This window comes from Parasteatoda tepidariorum, chromosome 4, assembly GCF_043381705.1.
Source record: "Parasteatoda tepidariorum isolate YZ-2023 chromosome 4, CAS_Ptep_4.0, whole genome shotgun sequence".
Lineage (NCBI taxonomy): Eukaryota > Metazoa > Arthropoda > Arachnida > Araneae > Theridiidae > Parasteatoda > Parasteatoda tepidariorum.
Window position 1 is genome coordinate 6,574,614 of NC_092207.1, and position 27,397 is coordinate 6,602,010.

The following is a 27,397-nucleotide window of genomic DNA, read 5'->3' on the forward strand; positions in this document are numbered from 1 at the left end:
CTTGAAAAATCCCGAAAAAAGTTTTTAGGAAGAAAATTATTATCCTGATAGGTTGAAAAATTCCGAAAAAAGTTTTTAGGAAGAAAATTATTATCGCAATCACTTCTAGAATCTTGGAAAAGGTTCTAAGTGGTTTTGAGTAATATTCGTCATTTTTAGAAATGAAATTTTACTTAATTAAAAAAAATTAAATTTGAAACAAATTAAAAGAATTTGAATTTGCCGTAGATTAGCTTAGTTATTAGCTTAAGCCAGTAAATATTTAAGTTAAATTTTAATAAGTACAGCTCAAATTGTGCACGATAACAAGACATTCGTGATTTATTTATAGAAATAACTTAAGACTACCCGTATAAAATATTTCATTGTTTAAAACGTTTATTCTTGCATTGTGAAAAGCTTCTTAAGGTACACGACTGCCTTGGATACAATTTTAATTTTATTTTTGATGAGCAGGGATCCTAAAATATAAATTTAAAAATTTTTTAATAAACTTTTTTTTGAAATAAGGACAAACTTGAGTTTAAAAACTGCAATTTTCTCAAGTCATGCTACAGCTCTACAACAATTTGTAATAAATATCGAAATAATTTTTTTCAAGATCAATAAAGTGGTTACATATGTTTTGAATTAAAATTTTAAAAAAAATTCAATTATACAATGAAATAGAGCCAAATATATTGCTGAATATTAGTTTTTTTTTTAAATCTATATAAAAAGCTTCAAAGAATTCTACACAAAACTTTTTTTGTAATGTATGCTAGCATAAAGAAGTTTCCCAAAATCAACATTTTTCAGAAAATGCAAAAAAAAAAAAAAAAACTAAGACAATAAAAATATTAATTATTCAAAACCTAATTTCTGAAAATGCATTATATTTGTTTTAAAAATGATAATTTTATAAAAAAAATAAATATTCAAAGAATACCAAAAAACACTATAGTTTTGTTTTAGGGAGTTTACTTCCGGTTTCAGTTTCGTCTGTCAGTGTATGAAAAAAGAGCTGTAACTTGATTTCTAAAAATTAGGGTTCCCACTCTTTCCATGAAGCAAAAATTAAGTACTTTTTTGAAAAATTAAGGACTTTAAAAATAACATGATTGTTTATCATCGAATATATATATGCCACCAGTGACAATGTAAATTATTTACCTTCCTAAAAAAATTTGAATAAAAAAAATAATAATAAACAATTTTATTATAATGCGAGCACTGATATAAAGAATTACTTGCCAAAGAATTACCAGGCAATTTTTGCAAACCCGGGTCAATTAAAAAAAAAAACATTTTAAAATTGTTAAAAGTTAATATCAGTCAGATTGGAAAAGTTAAAATATATAACTTTAATCTGCATTTCACTTTTAATGATTTCATTGAAATTGAATTGTAAAATTCAGTGCAGAAATGAAGATTTGAAATTTTTTTCCATCTATATTAAAAAAAAAAAAGATTAAATAAAGAAATTTGTCAAAAACACTGAGAAAATTATTTCAACTTGTTTTAATATTTCACTACAAGACCAGCAAATTTGTTATATTTACTTTTATGATGAACTTGAACAAAATCATTTCCAGGCAAACCTGTTATTAGGAATTAACTTTACATAATGTAACTAAACATTTTAGCAAAAAACATGACTAATTTTCAAGCAACCAAACATTGAACAAAAATTAAAAACAGTATATTAAGTTGCAATGTTAACTGAATAAAATAACTATTAAAATCTAAGGATCTTTTAGTTGAGTAGATTTAAAGCTTGATGCAGCAATCTGTTTATCCTTAAGAAATAATATTAATAGCGTAACAATCTAAAATTTAAAAAAAAAAAAAATTACATTGCAACAAAATAAATTAAAAATAGTTACCAAATATTTAACTTTCCTGTTAGAAGCAAATCATACTATCTTATTTAGTACTCAGGGAAAAAAAATTACATCAAAACCCCAGGTTTTCGATAAAAAATCTAGGTGGGGTGGGATCTTTCAAACCCTGTTCCTTACAAATCTGTTTAATTTTTAGTATAATCATGAATTTTAAAAAAATTTTATGCCTTCTATAAATTTACAGTTACTTATTACACATTGAAATATCATACAAATTTATTTAATTCTTCGAGATTTTAGAAAATAGCTTTTGTTATGGATTCTAGTTAAAAAAAAAAAAAAAATTCTGATATTTCCTTTCTCAGCATTTTGCTTAATTCCTATAAGCCCCGTGGCAGAATCGCAGCGACAGGGCAACATTGTCGCAGAATATTACAGTTTTTGCAGAATAATTTTTCTTTTGAAAAGCAATAAAAAAAATTTTTCTACAGAAATTTACACGTAATATTTGAATCATGCATTTAGATAATCACTTTTTGACGCGTTCAATTTATCGTAAATTGAACACGTGAATTGAATTGTGTATTCAATAGTATCGTAAATGGATATAATGATTCGATTTAATTTTCGGTAGTTACTGATATTAATTTTCACATGGGTATTAAATATCCAGATATATTTCAAACAATATTCCAATCATGCATTTAATTTTTAAGGTAATGATTCTATCGAATTTTTGGCAGTTATTGCTATTGATTTCTCCAGAGTTAGTTTTTAAATCCGGTATATTTTATACAATATTATTTATTACTACAACCTAATATTGAAACGAAACACGCACTTGAATTATCCCTTTTTGAGCAGTTCAATTCGCGTGATTTCGTCGTTGACCTTTTTTTCGACAACGGATTTCATGATTTGTATTTTTTATTATCCTCAAAGGGTATCATTCTAGGCAAAGGGCAGAATATATTAACTAAAGAACCAATATATTAATGATAGGACATGCTTTCTTCCCCTTGCCTGTAGCTCCCCCCACACACATTAATTTTTGTCTCACAAAAATGCTTTAATCCTCGATGCACGGTCTAGTTATAAGTGATAGAAGAACGACATTTTGTTTAAAAAAATTTAACTGAAAAATTATTCCTATCAACCATAGTGATGCTAAAACCTTGAACGAAAATTAAGTACTTTAAAGGGCCCTTATTTTCCAAAATAAAAATTAAGCAGTTTTTAAGGACTTTTAAGATCGAGGGAGCCCTGAATCAGAACTAAAATAACATAAATTTGAGAGGGGGGGGGAATGAATTAAAATTTAATGAATTTAAATAAATTCATTCCCTCATGAATTTAAATTTAAAAACAGATAATAATAAATAAAAAAAAATACAAAATTTTCATTGAAAGTGCCAATTTTTACTTAGTTGAATACCTAAAATGGGTTTTTCGGTGCTAGTCAATTTTGATTAAAAACTTATTTAAAAAAAAAAAAAAAAAAAAAAAAAAAAAAAAAAAAAAAAGAGAGAGAGAGAGAGAGAGATTGCAGCCATGTTTAAAACATTGTGATTAGAAATATGCTAAAATAAATTTATCCCTTTTAATTTCATCACATTTTTAATCTTTGAACATTGTGATTAGCTTGGTAAGTGACTTAATGACTATTTTTTGGGGGGAATAAAAACTTACATTGTAAGAGAGATAAGAAAAACAGGATTTAGTTAATTCAAATTTTGGATAATTTGATTGTTTTTACTGTTCTCCTTACGAAAAAGAACCAGCTATATTAACACCTATTACATAGATTCTGAGATAGTTTTGATCTTACAATACTACTCAATTCTAGAATATTTTCAGTAACACAAAGCAGTTTATCCTGATTATCCAGTGAGTACTATGGATCGTTCACAATGCTCATTACCATATTAGGAAGTGAGAGGAATCATGAGACTGTAAGTATTGATCATTCAATTTAAATACAGGTGCTTTAACAAGAGCCCAGAGTACACACAGACAAATATACATATATAAAGACGCTTACTCTAATGCCCCAAATTCTTTTCACACATAGCAGCAATTGACAGAAAGCCACTCTAACAAGGCTAGATATATCATCAAACAGGTTTTTCAACTTTGGTAAGATGTTCTGCAAAGTAGGCACAGTCAAAGGATTCTCAAGCAGCCCTTTAAAACCCTGAAAATTTCACACAAGTGTTAAAAAAATTTCAAACAATGAACATAATAACAAAAGTTGTAATCCTTTACACGTAATAAAACCTAAATCCTTGTCAAAACTAATTGAACTCTGTAAAAATACAGACAAATCATATGCTTGCAATATTCCATAGGAAATTTTGATAGTTAAGGTTAAAAAATAAATAAAAATGCTGGCGGCAAATTTGTGTGACAGGTCATAAATTTTTATCATTTTTTGCTTTAATTCAAAAACTTTCCAACAGATGGCATTGCAAGTTGTAAACAGGTAAATAAAAGAAAAATAATTGGAAATAACAGCACAAATTCTTGAAATATTTAAATGAATGAAAATATTATAATATTTTCAAAATATTGTCAGCTGCTTTTTTTTAATCTAATGATAGAAACATCAGTTACAACAAATTGTGGCAAGAATATTTTTCTCCTCTGTATTAACACATTTCAATTTTGTGATTATGTGAATAGATAACTTTCTGTTCCGCATCAAGGTCAGTGGAGTAGAACAAATAGGTACACAATCAGAGGGAGTTAGAAAGCAATTTCGCGCTTCAATGAAAGAACTGAAGGACTCTTTTATAATTTCCCCCGACCAGTGAATGAATTCCCCAATTTCCCAGAAATAGAAAACTTATTTTCCCTGTTGCTCACCACCATGGAAGTAAAAAAGCTTTAAAATAGCGAAAGGTTGGAACATTTTGGCATAAAAACGCTTTTTAGAACAAGGTTAAAATAATACGACTAATAGAAACAGTTGGTAGTTGTGCGAACCAAATCAAAGAAACTCTTCATGATATGTAATTTTCCTAATATTTTATTTTTTATAACCATCGTTGATCAGCCGACCCAATTTTTTTCTGGGTTTATTACTACTATTCAACTCCGAAGCCTTGCAATTTTGAACCCAATCCAGAAGACAAGGAAACTCCTGGGTCAAGTATTGGGAGAAATTTTGCCTTCATGTAGGACTTTTTGGAACTATCCCTTATTTGAATTAAGTGGGAAGCAAAACCACGAAAACCTCCCACGGTTACCCTGAAAGCTAAGGGACTCTAACCCATGATCCATCTACCACGGAGGATATTTCACATCAGCACTATGGTTGGCGCAAGTCAGATGCAGATTTGAATTTTCTTTATAGACAGTGCTCAATACTGGGTAATGCACAGCGATTGCGAAGCTACAGTAGTCCCACTAAAAATAATCTGCAAGAAACAAAATGCTAAGCAGTAATTAAAAAAAAAAGAAGAAAAAAAAGATGAACAACTAAACAAGAAACATTGTGTTCTACATCCTGGCACCAATCCAAGCACTTGTAGACTCACACAGTATTAAATTTTTCTTAAGTAAAAGTATTCAAGATAATTAAAGGCCATTTACAGGGTTGTCACTCAAATCTGGAAAAAAAATTCCCTGTACATATTATACACAATATATTAAGAGGAAACACAATCATTGTGTTCTTGAGTGACCTATATTAGTCCAGCTATGCAGTTGGAAAAGAAACAGCTGGATATACTTAAAATAAATAATGCTATAGTAAATGAAATAGCTTAGTATACTTGAAATATCATCCAAAAATATCCTATAGATTGCACCTTGAGTAGTCACCACTTTTGAAAGACAAAAAAACGAATTAAAATTTCCAGTTTGCAAGGAAAAACTCAAAATTCCCTGTTATGTTAGGTGATTTTGAAATTCCCTGTATTTTTCAGGTTTCCCTTATTCTCCCTGTGGAGAAGCAACCCTGATTTAACCTATAACAAAGTGAACATAGTCTTCAGAAAAAACTGGTGACAGTGGTAGCATAGGATCCCCGAAAGTTAATTACATTGCACACATCTTTCAATGTAGGTCACTTAATATAGGCAGCCTTGCATTACAAAAATATTCAGTCAGAACTCGAAATGCAATTTTTAACGAAATGCAATTTGTCATTTTTAAATCCTTTTTAATGATAAATGTTTAGTTTTTATTTTGTTCCCTCTCACTCAGTTGCAAACTTTCTTTAAAAAAAAATCAAAACACTGGAATTTCTTGGTAGGAAATAATAAAAAAAGTGTTTGGAGATCTGATACAGTAAAGATTACATATATCACGAAACAAGCATTTTTATTAATGAAAATTTTATAAAAATAGTTCTTAATACCTTCGCAACGGCACAACGAACGTCAGAAGATGAGGAATCACAACTTAGATCTTGAACAAGTATTTTGAAATACGTTTTAAGCATCTAAAAAAAATCACAAAAAAATATAATTTTTTGGAAAATGAAGTTCTTTTTGTTGTTGAATTTCTATGAAAGTTTACATACTTCTTCAGGAAACAGCTCCCAATGGACACTCATTGCAAGGCAAAGTCCAACAATGGCGCTGCATCGAACAATTGGATAGTCATCAACAAGTAATTCCTGAAGAAAAAAAAACAATATATTCACCTGCATACAAAAAAAAAAAAAAAAAAAAAAAAAAAAACAATAACAGAGTGCATAGTCAAATCTTTAACAGAAAATAAGCACCTTTTAAGCACTATATACATTAACAAAATTCAAAATAATTTTCAAAGACTTTACATGACTATGATAAAATAGCTAGTTTCTGACAAAGAACGTTTTTTTTTTATTACATTAGCCATTATAAATGATCAAGAGATTTTTCGGTTCAATTTCATAGGGAAAATGAAGCCTGAAATTGAGAATATCTTGCAAAATGTTTGTTTGGTGAAATGTTTGAGTTGCACATGATTGTGCAAAAATCTCAAAGAACCCAGCTCAGTAGACACACATGCGAACTTCCAAGTATTTATTCAAAATATATATTCATTCAATCAAGATACATTTCACCAAAATAGATTATGATGGAGTGAATTGTGAAAACGTTGAACAGAAAAGTGAAAAGCACGCTTTTACGTAATACGAGGCGAAAATCGTCATGGTGAAGAAAAAGAAATCCCATTTTCGAAAAGGGAAAATAACATTTAAAGGCTTTTAAAAAATGAAAATAAGAACTTTTTTAAAAACGCTACGCACCACGTTGAAAAACATTTTCTTTCTTTTAATTTTTGAATTCTAATCAATAAAACCCCCTTCCCCTGTCTATGTTGATCTAGATATTCTGGTAATTTTGACTAGGATTATGAACCTTTTAATACGAGCAAAAAATAAAACTATTTATTTAAAGCAGTGTAATATATGAGCTAACTTTTATCATCAACATTTGATCATTTAATTCCTGGTCAGAAGAGACAAGATCCAAGTCAGGATTCTCCAACGGGAAGACTGCCAGAAAAAGTTGAGCTGCATTAGCACGAATAAGACCATCCGGATTCTATAAAAATAATAATTCATTTCCATAAATATCATTTTTTGAAACTTTCTTACATTCTATTATAACTAATAATACTTGGATTATACCTTTAAGTGAAGCCAGAGTATTGGATGATACAGAGAATAGAGCATCTTTAATACATCAATGTCTTTCTTCTTACAATGAAACTGTGCCAAAACCTTTGAGGAACAAAAAATTAAATAAATAAATAAAAAGATAAATAATTATAATTATTTTCTATTCAAAGTAAAAGATAAAAAAGAATTTACTTTTTGTGTAGATAAAACAATGGATTTTCTTCTATCAGTTACAGCTAATAGAACCAAATCTTGTATGCATGTTATTTCAATTGCCTGAAAAAAAATGGTTTTTTTTAAGAAAATGTGACATACAATAAAACGTAAAATTGAAAAAAGTAAGAATAGTTACATTTTTCAAGTCTAGAGACTCAGTTTTAACAGCGTGAGACCAGGCTTCATAATATACTTTTCCAAAAAATGCGGCATGAGCTCTATTACAAAAAGGAAATGTCATTTATATGTATGTTTATATATATTTATATAAATAGTATTTAAGTCAAATAAAGAAGATACAAATAAAGGGTGCCTAGTCAAATCTTTCAACAAAAAATAAGCTCCTTTTAAGTACTTTTTAAGAACTCAAAAAATATTTTTAAGCACCATATACATTAACAAAATGTAAAATAACTTTTAGGACTTTACATGATATGATAAAATAACTAGTTACTTTTTCTAGATTATATTATCCACCATAAAAAGATCAAAATTTTTTGGTTCGATATCAGAGGGTGGAAAATAAAGCCTGAAATTAAGAATATCATGCAAAATGCATCATACTTGGAATTTTCAGAGCATTAAATTAATTACTTAACATTGTCTACATTATTCAGTTTTAGTCTAGTGAAATTAGACTTTTTCTTCAAAAAAATTAATACCAAAAATTTGTTTCCTTAAATAACTTTGTATTTTTTATGTATTCTTTTACACTGAATTAAATAAGAATACACAAAGGTCAATAGAACAAATAATTCAAAAATTTTAAATGTTTTTATGTATAAAAAGTACTTCTTTTGACACATACTTATGTACACATTTTACATTTCTATCCTGGCACTATCATAACAAGTAACATAAAATTTCTAAAGAAATGTTTTATGCTGAATCAAATTAAAGAATACAGAAATCCACGAGATAAATAGTAAAGAAATTATAAGAATTTTGTGTACAAAAAGCACAATTTTATACTTGCACTTATTTATGCATCTTACATAGCTACACGGCAGGGTTGGCAGGTTTTTGACATGTGACAGTTTTTGACAGTTTAAACCATGGTTTAAACCGTCACGTCAAAAACCTCACTGTCAAAAATGTCGAAAATGTCAAAAACCTATATTCATATGTGAAATTTAATTAATACATAAAATTTATATATTTTTTATAAAGGATAGTGTTTCTAAATATGTTCTAGAAAAAATAAATTTAAAATTTTGAAGAAACACTTATATTTTGAATAGTAACCAAAATCTTGTACTTTTGAAAGCTCACATCTTTTGTAATATTATGTATTCATTTTCATGTGTTATTGAAAATCTGCAGTGATATTATTAAGAAATTTATTTATAACCAAATTTAGTGTATAGTATAGATTATACTAAAAATTAGACATTTTTAAAGATAAACATTAGCAGTTTTGTACATTAGACATCTTTTAAAGAAAAATCTTTTTAATATTCTTTTAAATCTTCTTAATAATCTTTTTAACATAAGACAATACAAATTTAAGTGCTTTCTGTTAAATACACAGAGTAGTTAGTGTCGATTTACAGTATATTCAGCCTATTCATTTACTATGCTGAAAATTTAGTTTATCCAAATACTTGTGAATTTCATTTTGCTGAATACTATATACATAGTTTTGTTGAATATCTAAATATTCAGCTGTTGAATAATTACTTCTTGCTTTCAAGATATGCATTATTTGTATTCTTAATACAAGTGGGGGAAAAAATTAAGAGGTAAAAATTGTTTTAAAATGATAAGTGTAATAATTATAAATAAATATAATAAACAATATGAATTATATTTATCATTATTCACAAATATAACTACTTTTAAATTCAAATTAACATACTGGATAATAAAGATATTCGGTATAACATTAAAAAATTTTTTTTATACACTTGTATCAAGTTTGTATTTATACAACATAACTTGTAAGTTCCTTATAAATATTAGTTATATGTTCCTTATATGTCAAAAATGCATAGTAATAAACTTTTAATTTTCTTAAGTATCAAAAAAAAAAAAATTTTTTTTTTAAATATAAATATTTAAACAATTTTTGTGCAAAATTTTTCTGCACATGCATTTGAATATAAATTTCTGAGATTTTAAATCTGTTATTTTACCTTAATTTTAATTAAAAAATATTTTAAAACCTGCTGATTACCTATAGTATAATTAAATTTCAATGTAATGCATGGCAACTGTTGGTAGTTTTGTAGCTTATATATTTTTTTTTGGCAAACTTTAGTTTTTGACATTTTTGACGGGTTTTTGACGGTTTAAACCAGTATTATACCCTTGTCATGTCAAAAACCACTTTTTGACGTCAAAAACCCAACCCTGCTACACGGACAAGAAAGGAAATATTTACTAAGTATTTTTTTCTGCTTAGTCGAGTAGAATGCGATTTAAAAAAAAATGATTTTTGGTATAAAAAGTATAATTTTTAAATTTTAAGTATTATGAAGACTCTAATTCTATCAACTAAAAAAATAAAAACCAAGTTTATGTATCAGTATATCTGCTAGCTTATAAAGAAAATATAAGAAGTGAGGTAATGCACTCAGAGAAATCAGGGTACTCGTTATACCTCTGTTTAATAAAATAATAAAAAATAAAAGCTATAAGAAATAAATTAGAAAACGCTAAAAAAAACAGTTCACTTTTTCATTTCATTGAACTTTTTTTTCTTCTGATTCTGTTAGAAAAATATTAAAATTCAAACTTTATCAAATCAAAAAGTATGCAAAAATGAATAAAGCACTTTTAAGATGCCTTAAAAACAGTTCTGTAAATAAAAAAAAATATTAACAAAATTGATTTATGTACATGCACATTATTTTTTTAAAAGAAATCAATAATAGCATGTTAAATAGCTATACTTACAGTGAGCAGGAAGACAGCCTTTTCTTTATTGCATTATGAATGTCTGCTATGTGATCAACATCAAGAGTTAGAGCTAAAGAAAGGATCTTTTGTCCCTATAAAATATACAATTTCATACTCATTACTTAAAAGCAGAAATTTTTTACAGACAACAATTTTAATTTTGCTCTCTTCCAAAATTGGATACCTAAAGTACCTATGCAATGATTTTAGAAAACTATAATGGTGAATAACAAAAAATGAATTTTAAAAGTAGGTAACCAGGAAGGAAACAAAGAATTTAAACTTTATTAGGGTGCTTAGCCAGATTTTTCAACAAAAAATAAGCTCCTTTTAAGCCTTCAAAAAATATTTTTAATCACTTTCCAATAAAATAAAAAAAATCATAATTAAAATATGTGCAGCAATAAAAATTTTGTCCTTCTATAGTTAATGTTCTTAATTTATAAACATAAAAATCAACAAAATGCAAAAACATTTTTAGAGACTTAACATAATCATGATAAAATAACTAGTTTCTGATTAATAGTGCAAAGAAAATACTGAAAATCATGCTTTGTTTCAAAGTTATGATGACAATCGATGTGGCAAAGAAAAAAAATTTCAGCTTGAAAGATAGAAAATGAAGCACTTTTTAGAAACCTCCAATAAAAAAGTACCTTTAAGTGCTTTTAGAAAACGTAAATTAAAAATAAGCACCTTCGAACACTTTTTAAAAACACTATGCACCCTGTTTATTTTCTCATTTACTTTCAATTGAAACTTTACAGAAGCTATTGGCTGATTCTACACAGAAAAAAAATTCTGCCAACTAAATTTCTCTATGTAATATTTCAGTGTTATCTTGCAAAAATTACAGACTTAACATATGTCATGATCTGGTAGATCCTTTAAATTCAAATAAGGTGACATATAAGATGTAATAGTAAAATAAACAAACCAAACTTAAAAAAAAAGGGAAAAAAAAGAAGAAATGTAGTGCAAACTATCAATTTCTATGGTCTGGTTCTAGATGAAAATCTCATTCTGGAAATTTTTAGTAGGTTATCCAGAAATTTTTAGTACTTGAAGTAAATTTAAATTGATAAATTTAGAAAATGGCCTGGAGAGTGTGGTTACCCCACCCCTACAACCTTCCCAACAAACAATGAAAAAGGGGAGTATCTTGAGTGTGTTAGAAAAGTTAAGGAACCCATGTACTGGCTATTAACCGATTAAATTAAACGACAAGGCCCTTTTTCTCAGCCTTACGCATTCAAATGTTTTGGTGGAAAAAAAGTGTAAGAAATAATAACGAATTTTAATGAAATCAAAACATCAGCAACCATATAACGGTTTTCAAATTCTATTCTTACGTGTTTGGCAGATTTAGAGGGAATCCCTAAAAATAGATTTTATTCTGCACTCAATTCAAGGTTGTGGTATAAAAATATTAAATAAAAATACTGGAAAATAAAATATAATATAAAAACATTGGAATATAAAAAATCATGCAAAAAGGGCCACAAAAATGATAAATAATTTCTGAAAAAACTATATTAAGCGACATGAATTTACAATAGAATCATCATGATTCATGAACCGAACATATTAGAAAGTAATAACTTGAATTCAAAATTCACATGTCGTAATAACATCATCTAAAAAGGTAGGAAGCAAAGAAAAAAAATTGGAAAAACACATGCATATTTACAAAAAATCTAAATAAAAAATCTATTGTCAAGTTTTGCAACAAAAAATAAGCACCTTTTAAGCACTTAAAAAATATTTTTAAGCACTTTAAAAAAATATTATAATTAGGATATGTGCACTAATAATTTTTTTCCCTTTACAATGTTGTCTTCACATATATATGTTAAGAAAATGCAAAATAGTTACATGATCATAATAAAATAACTAGTTTCTGGCAAAGAATTCTTTTCGTGATTATATTAGCCACCATAAAAACAATTTATGCACAATTTTAAATACATTCAATATTGAGTGAATCATTCAATTTTTTAAATTTATAATTACTTTACACAATTATGTAAAAAATTTTTTATTCAAAATTATAAATAATTAATTTAACTATTATTTAAAAAGATTATCTCTCTTGCAAAATGCATGAATCCTCCCCACCAAATCCAGCTCAGTATTCGAATTCGCAAGTATTTGATAAAACGATTGGCACTTTCAGACGCTACAGACCGATGGTATGTCGAAATAGATTGTGGTTGAATGATTTATAAAAACATTGAATAGAACATTGCGAAAACCATGCTTTTTGCATAATTAGAGTCAAAAATTGATGGGGTAAAGAAAAAAATTTCACTTTGGAAAAGGAAAATTAAGCACTTTTAAAAAACAACCAATGAAAAAGGTACCTTTAAGGGCTTTTAAAAAACGAAAGTCGAAAATAAGCACCTTTAAGCACTTTTTAAAAACGCTACACACCCTGTACTGATTGATAAAACTGAATGTTTCTCATTAAGAAATTTCCACAAAAAATATCTCTATTTTTCACAAAAATATATTTTTTAAAACAAAAATTGGCCTTAAAAAATTAAATCTGGATCAACCTTTGTTTACATAACTTTTCTTTTGCGTTTTTAAGTGCAGTGGCAACATTATTGATGTACTGAAAATCGCATTCAAAAAACTGAAAAGAAAAAATATTTGATTGCAGATTGCTTCATTTCCATATTTGATCTAAAAAATATATTATAATAGATCATATGAGTAGAAAAAGAAATATCTGAGCAATAAATATAAACCTGAGAAATAGAAATATAAATCTGAGAAAATTATAAGATAGTTTGCAGTCAGTAGTAAAAAAAAAATTATTAAAATAGATAAGTCTTATAAAAACAGGTAATTAAAAAAAAAAAAATAGAATAAATTATTACTTCATGGGCGGATGATGGATATAGTTGAGATGAAGCACATTTCTTGAGCAGTTCCCAAACTTCATTTGAATCAACAGTTTCCATGGAGAGAATCTTTGGAATAAGTGAACGCAGAGGATAGATTCTTTTAACATCCTTTTTCTAAACATTGCAAAATAAAGATTTTCAAAAATATATAATGCTCTTACAGAGAGTAAATATAAATGAAACAAAAACAACCCGTAGCAGAATCGTAGCAACATGGCGGCATTGTCGCAGAACGGTATGGAGTTCTTGCAAAAAGATTTTTCTTTTAAAAATAACAAATATTTATTTTCTACAGAAATTTACATATAATATTTGAGTCATGCATTTAGGTAATCACTCTTTGACACGCTCAATTTATGATGAAAGAATAGCAAATCGATGCAATGTTTCGATTGTATTTTCAGCAAATATTTATTTTCACGCGAATTTTAAATATCCCAGTATATTTAAAACAGTATGGAAAATTCGAATCGTCCATTTCAGCATTTACTAATATCGAATTTTTGGTGGATATTGCTATTGATTTCTCCATAGTTCTTAAATCCGATATTTCTTATGCTATATTACTATTTATTAAAGCAACATAATCTCAAAAGGAAACATGCATTTGAGGAGCCCGATTCGTGTAATTTTGTTACCGATCTTTTTTTCAGCAATTACTACTACGTCTTTCATGATATTTTTTATTGGCATTATTATTTACAAAATGCGAAGAAAATAATTTGTGTGCCTCCCCCTACGAAATAGAGAATATCACCCATAATATTAGAATAAAAAATTATTACATGTTTTATTAAAAAAATCATGTAGTTTTTTTTTGTAAGCACATTGCTTTTGTTATTTTAAATATGTAACATATATGTAACATTATTCAAAGTATCTTGCAGAAAGATATTAGTGATAGAGATTTTTGTCGCAGATAGCTCAAAAAAATTCTGCCACAGGAGTATGTAGAATATATGCAAAAAACAAACAAACATACTGCTGCTTTAGGACTTGTAGATCGCCTGAGCAAATATATGAGTGAGTTTGAAACAAGAATCTCACTCTTGTCGATGTAGTTCATAGAATACATTCTTTCACAGAGATAGGATATATTATTTTTCAAGCTTTCCAGGTGACTGGGAATGCTCAGTAGGATTCCTGAAATAACATAACATTCATTCATTCACTGAAGTAGTTTTAACAACATAATAGCAATATTAAAAGAAAATGAAATTAGTTCATTCTGAAGTGCAATAAACTCGAGAGAATCAACTGTTGAATTACCTGTTTTATGAATTGATTTTCATGTTCAGGGGTCTGTCCAGACACTTTGTGAAAGGTCCGTTTTTGCAAAATTGTGAAAAAATTACTCGTAATTTGTGAATAGAAAAAAAACTTTAAATCACATTCTTTCAACCAGGGTCCTGGAAAGGGCTTTTGTGAATTTTTGCAAATAGGGTCCGTTATTGTAAATAAAACTTTTTCAACGAGTTTTTAAATTGTAAAGACATACAAGATTATGCTCAACACTGTAAAATTATAATTAAAAAAATTAAATTTTAAAAAATAAACAGCAATTGCAGCTACTAAATTAGAGATGCAACACATAAATACAGTATAGAACCCGTTATCCGGAAATCAGAAAACCGGAAAACCAAAAAACCGGAACGAAATTCGGTAAATTTTCCCGCCATTTTTAAAAAAAAAATTTTTTTTCCTCATAAGATTTTAGAATTTTTCCTTCTTTTTTGAACGATGTTTACCTTACCATCATTTTGGAAATAATCATTAGTGTATTACTTCATCGCTTTTTCTTCGCTTTAAGATTATATTCAAATATTTTTTTCTTTAGTTGGGTTAGCAATAAAAAAAAACGGCTTTTTGCAGCTATTCAGAAAACCGGAAAAATCAGTTATCCGGAATAGCGATGGTCCCGATCGTTCCGGATAATCGGTTTCCTACTGTATTTGGTATTTAGCCTATACTGCTGAACACAGAATATTCATTTCGGACAAATAAAGGAAGAACCGTCTGCAGAAGACAAAATTTAGTCCATTTACATCTGTCTTCCCCCCCCTTCCTGGGAAGGGTTTATTCGATTAACAAAACAATAATGAAGATAAACAAATTCGTGAAGGGTCTGATTAAAAGATAAATAATTTTGTGAAGGGTCCGGTTTTAAGCTAAAATATTTTGTGAAGGGTTCGTTAACGGACCCAAATTTCTTCTAAACAGACCCCTGATGTTGTTTTTGTACTTCAACACAGGATTAAAAAGAGTTTACAGTTGTCAAATAAACGACATAATTTTTGTAAATAGGAAATATACTGTGTGAAAATCTGTTAAGTGATTATGTAAATAACTGTAGTCAAATAGTAACGATTTTTTTTAAAAATTACTTGAATAAACATCTGACTATTATTTCAAACTTGTTTAACTTTTTTAAAAAATTACTTTTGCACACTAATTTAGGAACAAAGAGCATTTTGAACTTTGTGCTTTTGGGTGGAACTAGACATTAAAATACTTGAGAGCAGTGGTCAATATAAATTCTTCCCTTTTTTCCAAAAAAATGAATGCTCTATTAAAAAAGGTGGCAAAATAAAGTAAAGAAACATCAACATAATTTTCAGAACTTATTATTATTACTGAAAATATTAAAATTTATTTTTCCACAGCTACTTCTACTAATTGTTTGTTTTATTTATTTAGTTAGGAATTTTGGGAAAAGTCCTTTTTTGAGGACTGCATTTTTGTAAAGAGTTTCTAAACATATCTTACTGTTTTATAAATTGACACCAGGAGGATAAATTTGATATATATTACTAATACAAAAAATAAACAAATACTCTTACATCACAAAAATTTCATGTAAAAGTGTAATAAACATTTTAAGATCTGTATTCCTTCGGGAAAGAAAATGCATTAATAATTAGCTACACATCTAGTTTTTTACACTTAAAATAATGCAAAATATAATGTTTAAAATTAGTGGAAATAGTAAACAAAATAAAAACTTTTGAAAAGAGTATCTGCTTCAGTTTAGATTTTCAAATTCATTGACTTTCCATGATTAATTCCAAGAATTTTTCATGATTTAACGAAGTTACTATTTTCTCTGACAAAAACACAACAAAAGTAAAAAAAGCATTATAACAACATTAATTGAAATGATAGGTAGAACCAAAATTATTATAACCTGCATCTTCATATTTATAGATTTTAAATCCAAAAAATTAAGTAAAGAAAAGGTTGAAGCAATAAAAAAATAGTTGAAAAAAAAATACAAAAGCGAATAGCTTTTTTTCTTTTCTTTGCAGAATTATATTATAAAGATACTTTTCCTCTTCATCGGAAAGAAAAGAAATACTCCTGAATTTTCTGTTTTCATTTCGGAATTACAAAAAAATTTGCCAATGACTGGCTTGCTTCAGCTAGAGTTATAAATAGATAAAAAAAAAAGTTTAAATCAAAGAAGTTTAAAAGATATTTCGCTCTAGAAATATTCTTTCGTTTATTTTTTGAAAAAACACCATAATTTCTAAAGAACACAATAAAAGCATTTTATATTTTAATAAAATATGATTGTGAGTGGGGATTTTGTTGCAAATTCAGATATTTGGAGCAAGAAATTTGGGGGGGGGGTGAAATTTGGTGACCTAAATCCATGACTTTCCATTATTTTTTTTAAACAATAGTTAAAATCATGACAAATTTTGTTCAGTATCGAAATCCATGACTTTCCAGGTACCCTGTAAAAACTTTTTTGAAGTATTGTGCTTCTTGTGAGTATATAAACTTTTGAAAATTTGCTACATATAACATAGTACATATTTTAAATTAAAGATTATTTTTTAAATAAATACCATTCAAAAATACAACTAAATGAAGAAATTCCTTTGGTATAGGTATATTTTCTGCCAGCATTACATGAGCAGTATCTATAACAGCTTGAATAACTTGGCTGATCTCTTGATATAACTAGCAAAAGAAAAAAAAAATGTAGGTGACATAATAACAATGAGTACTGTGACATAACAAACTGTACAAAATACATGTAAGCATAGTTTTATTTTAAAAAAATAATAGATAGTTTTCTAAAAATAAAATTCTAAATTCATAGGGGTTAATTAATGTTTTTAGGTAACTCATGATGAAATTTTTTCATCCCTTTTTTTTTCTTTCAATTTTGTGGAGAAGATGTTTTATAGCTCCGTATTTGTATTTATTCTCAATTTTCAAAAAAAAAAAAAAAAAAAAAAAAAAAAAAAACTGTAAATAATACAGAAAAAAAGAGAGCATTATTTCATTATAAATGAGCATGAGCATTAATGATGCATTCTTTCATTTCTTTTTTTTTAAACTGAGAAAAACCGATGAGGTGCAATATGTATTTTTAAGTAATAAGCAATTTTAAAGCTTACAAAAACAAAATACTTTACAGGAAAACAATACCTTTATGTTAATTTTATGCTGATGACGTTTAAAAAAATATGTAAAATAATTGCAGACAAACTGGATCCTACTACGTAATTTTCTGGGAAGAAAAATGTACCGACATTAAGAGAAAACTGTGACACCATTATTAGATTTTTATACATAGTTAGAATAATCTTTTTTATTTTAGCTATAACTGTTTGACTCTTACAACAGAATTGCCCAGATATATAAGAGAAAAAGATGTATATGTTACCGGCAAAGTATGAAACGCTGCATTCTATAGAATGTCTAGGCATTGTGTATAATGCCGCCTGTTTTAAGGAAAGGCATGAAATATGAGAAGTATTACATACTTTCCCAAGGCATTGTATATAATACTTAAGCATTTTATAGACAAATGCTATTTAGACAAAGAATGAAAAAAAAAATTGTCCCGATGAGGTTAGTATGTAAATGATGTGCATTTCTCAAAAATAGAAACGTTATTCAAAATGTGCAGAGAAAAATGAAAGTTGTAAAAACATAACTTATATCTTTCTTATTAAGGGAAACAAAATTTTCATATAAAAAATAAGAAATTAACCTACTGCATCAAGTTTTAGGCATTATATACAATGCCTAGACATTCTATAGAATGCCGGATTTCAAACTTTACCGGTAACATATACATAATAAAATATGAAAATACATAAATATTATTTAAAAATATTTTAGACTTATATCAATGACTATTTTTTGAAAAATAAAACAATTAGAATGCTTTTTTTTAAAAATCAAGAGACGTAAATCCAGCAAAAAGCATATTGTTACCTTCTTAGGAGATTCGTTGTCATTCTTCAAAATACTTTCATATTGTTTCATAATTATTTGACAGAACTGCTCCCACATTTTATCAACTTCTTCATCACTTAATTGCATCAACATATCTTTGAAGGTGAAGGGAGATTTCTTTGATTTCTACAATAAGAGAAGACATCTCTATGAAAGAAGGGTTTATATAATATACAGGGTATCTGCTACATTTTAGATTTTCAAATCCATGACTTTCCATGAATAATTCAAAAAACTTTTCACAACTTACCAAAGTTACTATTATCTCCAGAAAAACACAACAATAAATTTAAAAAAGCATTATAATAACATTAATTGAAATGATAAGTATAACCAAAACTCTGCATCTTCATATTTATTTACTTAAAACAGAACAACGAAAGAGTTGAAGCAATAAAATAGCTGGGAAAAAAATATGAAAGCAAATAACTAAATACTGTCAGATATATGTAGTTATTTAAAGCTGCTTTATTTCTTCTTTAAAGTAAGTGTAATATAAAAAGCCTAGACTAGAATTTTAAATTTATATATATAAAAAAAAAATAATAATAAAAAAATAAAAAAAATTCTGAAATCACAGAAGATTAAAAGTTAATTTGTCCCAAAAATGTTCTTTTTTTCATTTTTTGAAAGAACACCATAATTTTTAAAGAACAGGATAAAAACATTTTATATTTCAATAGAATGTGGCTATGAGTGGGGATTTTGATACAAATTTAGATATTTGGAGCCTCGGAACACTGTAAAATTGGGAAGGGGGAAAAATTCCATTTTAAAAATTAGATTTTTTGGCAACCTAAGCGCATGACATTTCATGATTTTTTTTAAAAAAAAAATAGTAAAAATCATGACATTTCATGACAAATTTTGTTCAATAACAAAATCCATGACTTTTCAGGCACGCAGATACCCTGCCTATAACAACAGAAGGAATTTCTCCATTTTTAATGGGGTTTAAATCAATGTTGCCAGATTAAAGTTAGTAAAAAAAAGTTGGTCATATTTTTTTTGGTAACCACTATAAAAAAAAAAGATTAAATAAGAAAAGATAAATAAATCGAGGTTGTTTGCAGACCTAACCAATGGTTATATATAATTCTTTTTAGCTTTTTCCAAGTGTTTTCTTCTTTTCTTAAGAAAAATAAATAAATAAATAAAATATTGAGATATTTTTGATACGATGTGCTAAAATTATCAAATTTGAGTCATCACTTTCTGACAAGCGCAGTTTCTAACAACTCCATCGTACATTCACATTGTTTATCATTTTTTGGCCATTTTCACAGAGCTTTCAAATGTTGATGTTTTTAATACGATGTTATTACAACATGTGAATTTGAATTCCGGGGTATTACTTTTAACTACTCAGTTTGTTAAGATTCCATCATAAATTTACATTCTGTTCAGATTGCTTTTTTTTCTTCGCAGTTATTTTTCGGTTTTTGGCCATTTTCATATTCAAATATTATTAATGTAATGCTATTACGGCACACAGCAATATTATCAAGACATTTTTGGCAGCGCTTGAAAAGAAAAAATGAGTTCCTTCGTTTGAAAAGTCCTGACGTTTTCAGAACTTTCGCAACCTTTTTTTCAAATCTGTGATTTTCTTGATCAGTAGACAACCTGAATTTCTTTTTTGCAGTAAAAGATGTTTGTAAATAAAAACTAAAATTATTTACAACATTCTTGCAAAGCCAAGGTTTTATTTTAAGAAATTAAAACTTCTGCAATTTAAAGACATGAAAACGTCTTTTAAATCAAAGTCCTGCAATATAACTTGCAGTAGGTAGTGATTGTTTTCGACACATTAACTCAGTGATTCTCAACCTTTTTTTTGTTGCGGCACACTTTTAACGATTTCAAAATTTGACGGCACACAATGAAAAAAATTAGATTAAAAGTTGGTTAATTACCCATTTTACACTGTGTTAAGTAGTTTGTGATAATAATTTTGAATGTGAAATAAAATAATATGTACTACAAAAGCACATTTATTAAGGGATTAATTATTTCTTTCGACTAATTTTTTATTAGTTAGTAACAGTTACTTAGTTTTTTGCTAGTTATTAATTGTTAGCTTGTTTTCTATAGTTATTAACTGTTAGTTTTTTTTTACATTAACTGTTATTTTTTTGTGATTTCTTGTTAACTAGTTTTTTTGCTAATTATTAATTGTTAGCTTAATTTTTGTTAGTTATCCTTTGTTAATTTGCTTTTTATATATTTGTTTTTTAGTTATCCTTTGTTAATTTGTTTATTAATTGCATAACTTTTTTATTTTATTACTAATGGCAAGGCAAAAGGTACAAATAGAAAGATGAAATAAATAACGAGAAACAAATGTACGTAGGATAACAAAGAAAGAAGACCGAAGTCATTGCCTTAAAAGTTTCCTTGCTACCCAATATCTTGAGGACTCAGTGTGTCCATGAAGGGCCCCACATAGTTAATTGCATAACTTACTTTAATGATTAGCTCTTACACTATTTTTTAAAATTGTGTGTCATATACAATTTATATACTTCCATCTTATTTTAAAATTGTCAGAGACAAGACAATCGCCGACAAAGATGTTCACGTGGTTAAAGCGTGAAAAAATTATAAAAAAGTATATATATACACTTTTCTTTAATTTAAACTTTACTCATAATAAAAAAAGCATTATAATTTTTATTGTATCATTTCTAATAGTTGGCGGCATACAAAAGTGCCGCGGCACAGTGGTTGAGAATCACTGCATTAACTACTATAAAATATTTTTGCAATATTGGACATGTGATACATTGTAATAATGTAACAAATTTTAACTACATTTTTAATAGAATAACAATAAATAAATTGAATTTAAATACATCTGTTAATTAAGAATTAAAATATATATAAACAAAAGTAAATTATGCATTTAAATTATACTAGATTTATTAAAAAAGAGTTTATAGAGTATAGCTTGATTTTCAAGCTATAGTAGTATAGCTTGATATAAGTAATTCCTAGGAAAAATTAATAAACAGACTATCTTTCTCTACAATAAATAATAGATCATAACCATCAGTTTAATATAAAAGAACGTAAATTTATGACATAAAGGAGCTCAAAATTTAATGTTAAAATGTATTAGACTACTTAAACTGTAACCGTAATGTAAAATATAAACATGCAAACTTTGAGAATGATACATGATAAAAAATGTCAAGTTAAGTTTTATGAAAGATATATTGCAACAGTTCACAAGAATCAGAATTACATAACAGTTAACAGTTATGTATTTAATCCTTGTGACAGTATCGTGGTAACACAGTGACATTGTCGCAGAACGTTCTTGCAGAAAGATTTTATCATCACTTCAGAATTATATTCAAAAGATGCCTTTCTCGCACATACAAGTGGAAAAAATGCTTTTTCTATTCTCATTTGAGAACAATGAGAAATAAAGATTAATGAAGTAAAAAATTTGGTCTTCTTTTCTGCAGAAAATTTCATGTTATAATTTTTTTTAAATGCAGTTAATTACTATTGATTTCAACATAGTTTAAAATCAGATATTTTTAATATGATATTATTTATTACAACAACTGAATCTCGAAATGAAAACGCGCATCTAGTAACCCTTTTTTGAAGAGTCCAATTTACTGCTACGGATTTCATGATTTAAAAAAAAATATATATATTTTCTTTTTAATGAGATGATGATTTACAAAATGTGAAAAAGGAAATAATTTGTGTGTTTTCCCCCTACAAAATGGGAGAATATAGCCTATAATATTAGAATAAAAAAATATTACATACTTAATTAAAAAATTATTTTATTTGATCTGAGAAGTTGATGCTTTTGTTACTTTAATTTAGTAACATGTATATTTGTTATTTTTACAAGTATCTTGCAGAAAGATATTAGAATTAGAGGTAGGTCGCAGAAAGCCCAAAAAAATTCTGCCACAGAATTATCTGAATGATGTGTAACATCATCAAACAATCGAAAAGAAAAATTTATAAGAAGTTACTCATACAGAAAAACTAAAAAATAGAATTTAGTCCATACAACTGATTACCCAGCTGAATAAAAAATTGTATCCTCTCCCTATGAATAATATAATCTCCCTATGAATATGAGTAAACATACCCCATTTAGATTTTTTATTTCAAAATTTATATTTTATACAAGTTAAAAACAAGCCCACAATAATATTAAAATTAGAGTTTAGTTTTTGTTATTATTATTATATGTGCCAGAAACAAAGATACAATTCATGATTGTGCAAGCGTGTTTTGGTAAATTTTTCTTACGTATCAAATGAAATCTCATAACAGATAATCAGGAGTATGCTTTTCATACAGAAACTACAAAGAAACAAGCTTACGTTTTTAAACGCCAATTCAACAATCTTCTGTTCATTTATGTTTTCCACATCAACTTTGGATTCCTCTACAGTTTTAACAGGCATTCTAAAAAAGAATTATATAATATAAAAAAACAATAATGAAAACCTTTCTTTTTAAACAAAGTCTTGAAAATAAATCAGTGCAAAGTGCCTACAAAGAAGCCATGGAATTTTTTAGAAAAGAGAATTTTAATAGAATTAAGAATGACAAATTTCATCTAACACTATGTTGTGAGCAGCAACTATTAAAAAATGCACATTTTTAAAGAAACTCATTCAGGGCTCGTGTCAAGCTTGCTTAAGCCCCCTTGCCAAATGCGATAAAATCGTAAGTAGTTTGGCACATCAAATTGAGTTTTCTTGAAAGTATAGGCAAACGATTTTTTCAATCAAAAAGAAAAATATAACCTCGATCCTGAAAATACATGAACGTGAATTTTTCCGAACAAACCTTGTCTTTTTTATTCGATTACAGAAATTCGCGTAAAATACATTGACAGACTAATCATTCCGTGAAATACATCACAAGGGGTGGTTAGATGTATATTACAATTACTTTCGCAGAAATTATGCTTTCTCATAAAAATAACATATCGTTTATTAAAATAATCTCATTGTAAAATATAAAAATTAAAATGGGTAATAAAATAAGAAATTTTAACTTTGACTTTATCTTTGTCGATAACTACTTTTCAACGAGACTTCCATGCGGCTAGCAAAGAATGTGCTAAGATTCCCGGTCAAAATTTCCATAAAAAAAATATTCGTGATTAGTATAAAAACCAACAAAACAGAATTAAATTACTCAAATAACTTATCTTCTAACCACCATCTTTTTTCTACCGAATGATTACAATCGTGACAGTATAACTTCTTTGATTAAAAAAATAAAAGACTTAAAAGAAATGTTTTATTTAAAATGAAATATATTAAAAAGAAAGTCAAAATCTAAAAATAATATCAAAAGTTGTTTCAGGTTTATAATTTTATTACTGCTCAGTTGTAAGACTTTATCAAAAATCAACCCAATCCTATTTTTATTTCTTTTCCTCAAAGACAATAAAACATTAAATTTTCCATCCTTTTTCCCTATTGATTACTCGGTTACTCTTCCCCTACTATAAAATGACTCTTGATTTGGATTTGCATTTCATAGATTACTACAAAATAAAGTAAATTTGTATTTTGATTTGCAGATTTCCATGGGGAAAAAATTAATCAAAAATAATTAAGATTTGCTTAGGGATAAGACTTTCGAAATCTGGCTAACTTAGTGGCTGCTAATTTGAAGTCCTTAATGTGAGCCCTGCTCGTAATTCTGTACAAATTTTACTTACAACTGCAAAAGAACTTTGTGATGACATATTATTTTTCTATGGAATTATAATTTGATTTGCAAGTAAAAAAACACAAGTGGCGTTTTGACGATTGCAATCAACACAAACATAGAAATACTCTAAAACTTAAATCACTAAGGGGAAAATAGTTTATTTGTAAATTGTTTGAAGACATCATTTATAAATAAGTGATCCTTCGAAATTTTAAATTACCATGAACATTAACTATACATAAAAGGTAATTAATATGTTTACCTATTTAAAATTATGGGTACTTACTGTTTATTCAAGGCCTCAATCATTACAAATTAAAAATGCTAAGTACTTTAATTCAATGGATATGAAATTTGGCTTAGATTGCTTAATAATCAGTTTAAAACTTCACGCCTCCAAACGCTGTAAGATTTATAAACTAAGCATGTATTAAAAATCAAGAAGTTTCTATCTGTAATAAATGAATAAAGTTGAATCAATTGTTGGTTTCGCGTATTGCAGGGAGCAATGAACTTTTACATCACTCAAAATTGTTCAATTATCACTTAAAATTGTAAGACTAATAGGTCAGCGACATGATAATAGTAAATTATTCAGCTTTATAAAAGATCATAATATAACAAATTTCTTATTAAATGTACATTGTATATAGGTCAGAATTCATTAAGAGACGTCATTGGCCTCTAACGATTTAAATCATATAAAAGATCACAATTATCATTGATGCGACAGAGAGACCGGATAAACAATTGTAATAGGAAAAAGTAAAGTAACAGAATAAATATAATTTTGATAGTTAATCATTTTTTCAGAAATGATCATTACTTGACTTCTTTTAAACCTTCAAAAATAAAAAAATCAGCTAGGTCTTCCAGAAACTTAAAAGATTTTTCAAAATAAAATTAAATATCATATAATAAATAATAAAGGTTCTTCATTATAAAAGGAATTTTTTTTTATAAACAATTACAAGAAATCGCGCGCGAAATTCCTTTTTTAAACAACGAAAATATAAATACAAATAGAACGAAAATTGTTGCCACCAATTTAAATGTATATAGAAAGTTATACGTGGGCATTGATGTATTTTAAAGACCCCGTTCTCACTGCATGCAATTCACGCTCCTTTGATCGCGGTCGGCAGAAAACAGGATGTGTGCCAAATGCATTATTCAGATACAGGAGCAGTGTTGCCAGATTAGGGGTTCCCCCCCTAAATTTAGGGAGATTTTTTTTAATCTTCAATGGGTATTTTAGGGGAATTTGTTTTTAGGGGTTTGTTTTAGGGTTATTTGTGAATTTTACTAGTTTCATTTTGGTTACGCTCAAATATCAAGTTTTAAAACTGAATGTGTGAGATGGTAATATGAAAATCAATATGTTAAACCAAAACAAAAAGATTAAGATTTAATTTTAGAACTTAACCCCTTTGTTGAATGTAGTAAGTTATTACCTAGCTCAATCATACTGTACGTTTGGAGAATTTGAATTCATATTATATAAAATTTTTGATGTGCATGGTTTAAAAACAATGCCAAAGGATAAAGAAAAAAAGAAGTATGTACAAAACTACAAGAAAGATTGGGAACACGAAAAGCAGTTTAAAGGTAAATTAATGGTGCAATTGTTCATCATTGTTTTTAATTATCAGCACATTATTAATTTGTTAATTATAAAATACTAAAAAGTATTAAACCAATGTTTTATATACATTACTTAACTTTTGTACTATTTTTTAATACTTATACATTAAGTTTAGAATTTTGGGTTTTTTTTAAAAAATTTAGGGGATTTTACAACGCCATCTGGGGGTGAACGGTTATCAGCACTTGGCAACACTGCCCCCGGGACAGCAAATCTAACTTGCCACACAGCTTTACCAACTGTGCCATGCTTCACATGCCTGCCCCGAGAATATTTAGCTTAAAACACCTTCTCCCGGTTTGTAAACAAAACTTATTTTAGCCCATTGTGGGCCCACTAATTAGTCTATAAAAAATCCTTTGTCACAATTGTTCGATATATTAAACTCTAATTTTGGGCGGAGATTGAAATTTATAGGTTAATATTATGGATGGTGTTTTCAATAGAAATGTAAACAATAACAATCTCGAGTTCGGGCTCTACTCTAGTTCCGGTTAAAAAGTTTGCAGCTGCTTACTACATGTTATTCTGATAGGCGATGTTTTCAAACGGATAATTTTGTTTTAGGTAAAAGAAATAAACTAGATAATTTCTGAGCTCAAATCAGCCGTATTTCATAAGATATTAATGTTATTATGTAATTCTGGGGAGTTTGGAGTGAAAATTTGTCTCAGTTATTTTGTTATTTATTATTAAAAAAGGTGACATGGTTGCTAGATTTTGAAAAACTCGCTTTTTTGGCAGTCTTGATTTGACCTCTTTCCATTTGTTCATTACTGTTTATTCGTGTTGCAAACTGTGCACCATATTACGTTAGTGTTAACACTTTTAGTATTGTAAACAGTATTGTTAGCATTGTAAACATAAGTAATAAGTAATCAAATGCATTGTTTGCAAGAATCTCAAAACACAATGATGCCAAATGGCTTTGAAACACAACTAAAACAGTAACCCGGAAATTTAGGCAGTCCCGAGCTTGCAGCGCTCCCTAGTGTAGAAAACACCATCCATAGGGAGTTAAGGGGTGTGATGTGTGCGTGCCTTCTGATATGACTTCAGTCTCTTTTTCAGCCATTATTCGCTCTTTAACAATGACAAATATTTTTTTTTCACTTATAGAACACTTTATTCGCTTTAAAATATTGAAAGGAAGTTAAAAAATAATATAAATTAAAATAAATATGTAAATAAAAATTATCCGAAATTTATCCGTTTATTAGCTATTATTCGCTATTTCCCAAAGAAAAAATAGTTTTTTTTTATATACAGAACACTTGATTCACGTAAAAATATCAAAAAAATATACCAAAAAAAT

At 27.5% G+C, this 27,397-nt stretch overlaps 1 protein-coding gene across 2 annotated transcripts in view; it reads right to left on the reverse strand.

Annotated features, from left to right (window-relative positions):
• The window catches only part of LOC107450370 (condensin-2 complex subunit G2), a 41,007-nt gene extending 15,500 nt beyond the window's left edge, over positions 1 to 25,507 (reverse strand). Inside the window, exons 1-14 of one of the 2 annotated variants that reach the window (XM_071179385.1) lie at positions 25,264 to 25,507; positions 23,087 to 23,171; positions 18,705 to 18,851; positions 17,321 to 17,435; positions 14,452 to 14,612; positions 13,443 to 13,583; positions 10,555 to 10,649; positions 7,793 to 7,874; positions 7,633 to 7,716; positions 7,450 to 7,542; positions 7,238 to 7,363; positions 6,352 to 6,447; positions 6,187 to 6,270; positions 3,865 to 4,017 (exon numbers count right to left, since the gene is read on the reverse strand). In XM_071179385.1, the coding sequence (XP_071035486.1) occupies positions 3,865 to 4,017; positions 6,187 to 6,270; positions 6,352 to 6,447; positions 7,238 to 7,363; positions 7,450 to 7,542; positions 7,633 to 7,716; positions 7,793 to 7,874; positions 10,555 to 10,649; positions 13,443 to 13,583; positions 14,452 to 14,612; positions 17,321 to 17,435; positions 18,705 to 18,851; positions 23,087 to 23,170 (1,461 nt within the window). In that variant the 5' untranslated portion in view covers position 23,171; positions 25,264 to 25,507. Of the gene's footprint in view, positions 1 to 3,864; positions 4,018 to 6,186; positions 6,271 to 6,351; positions 6,448 to 7,237; positions 7,364 to 7,449; positions 7,543 to 7,632; positions 7,717 to 7,792; positions 7,875 to 10,554; positions 10,650 to 13,442; positions 13,584 to 14,451; positions 14,613 to 17,320; positions 17,436 to 18,704; positions 18,852 to 23,086; positions 23,172 to 24,723 lie in introns of both variants that reach the window. The other variant, XM_016066138.3, reaches the window with a different exon arrangement.
• Between the last annotated feature and the right edge of the window lie 1,890 nt (positions 25,508 to 27,397).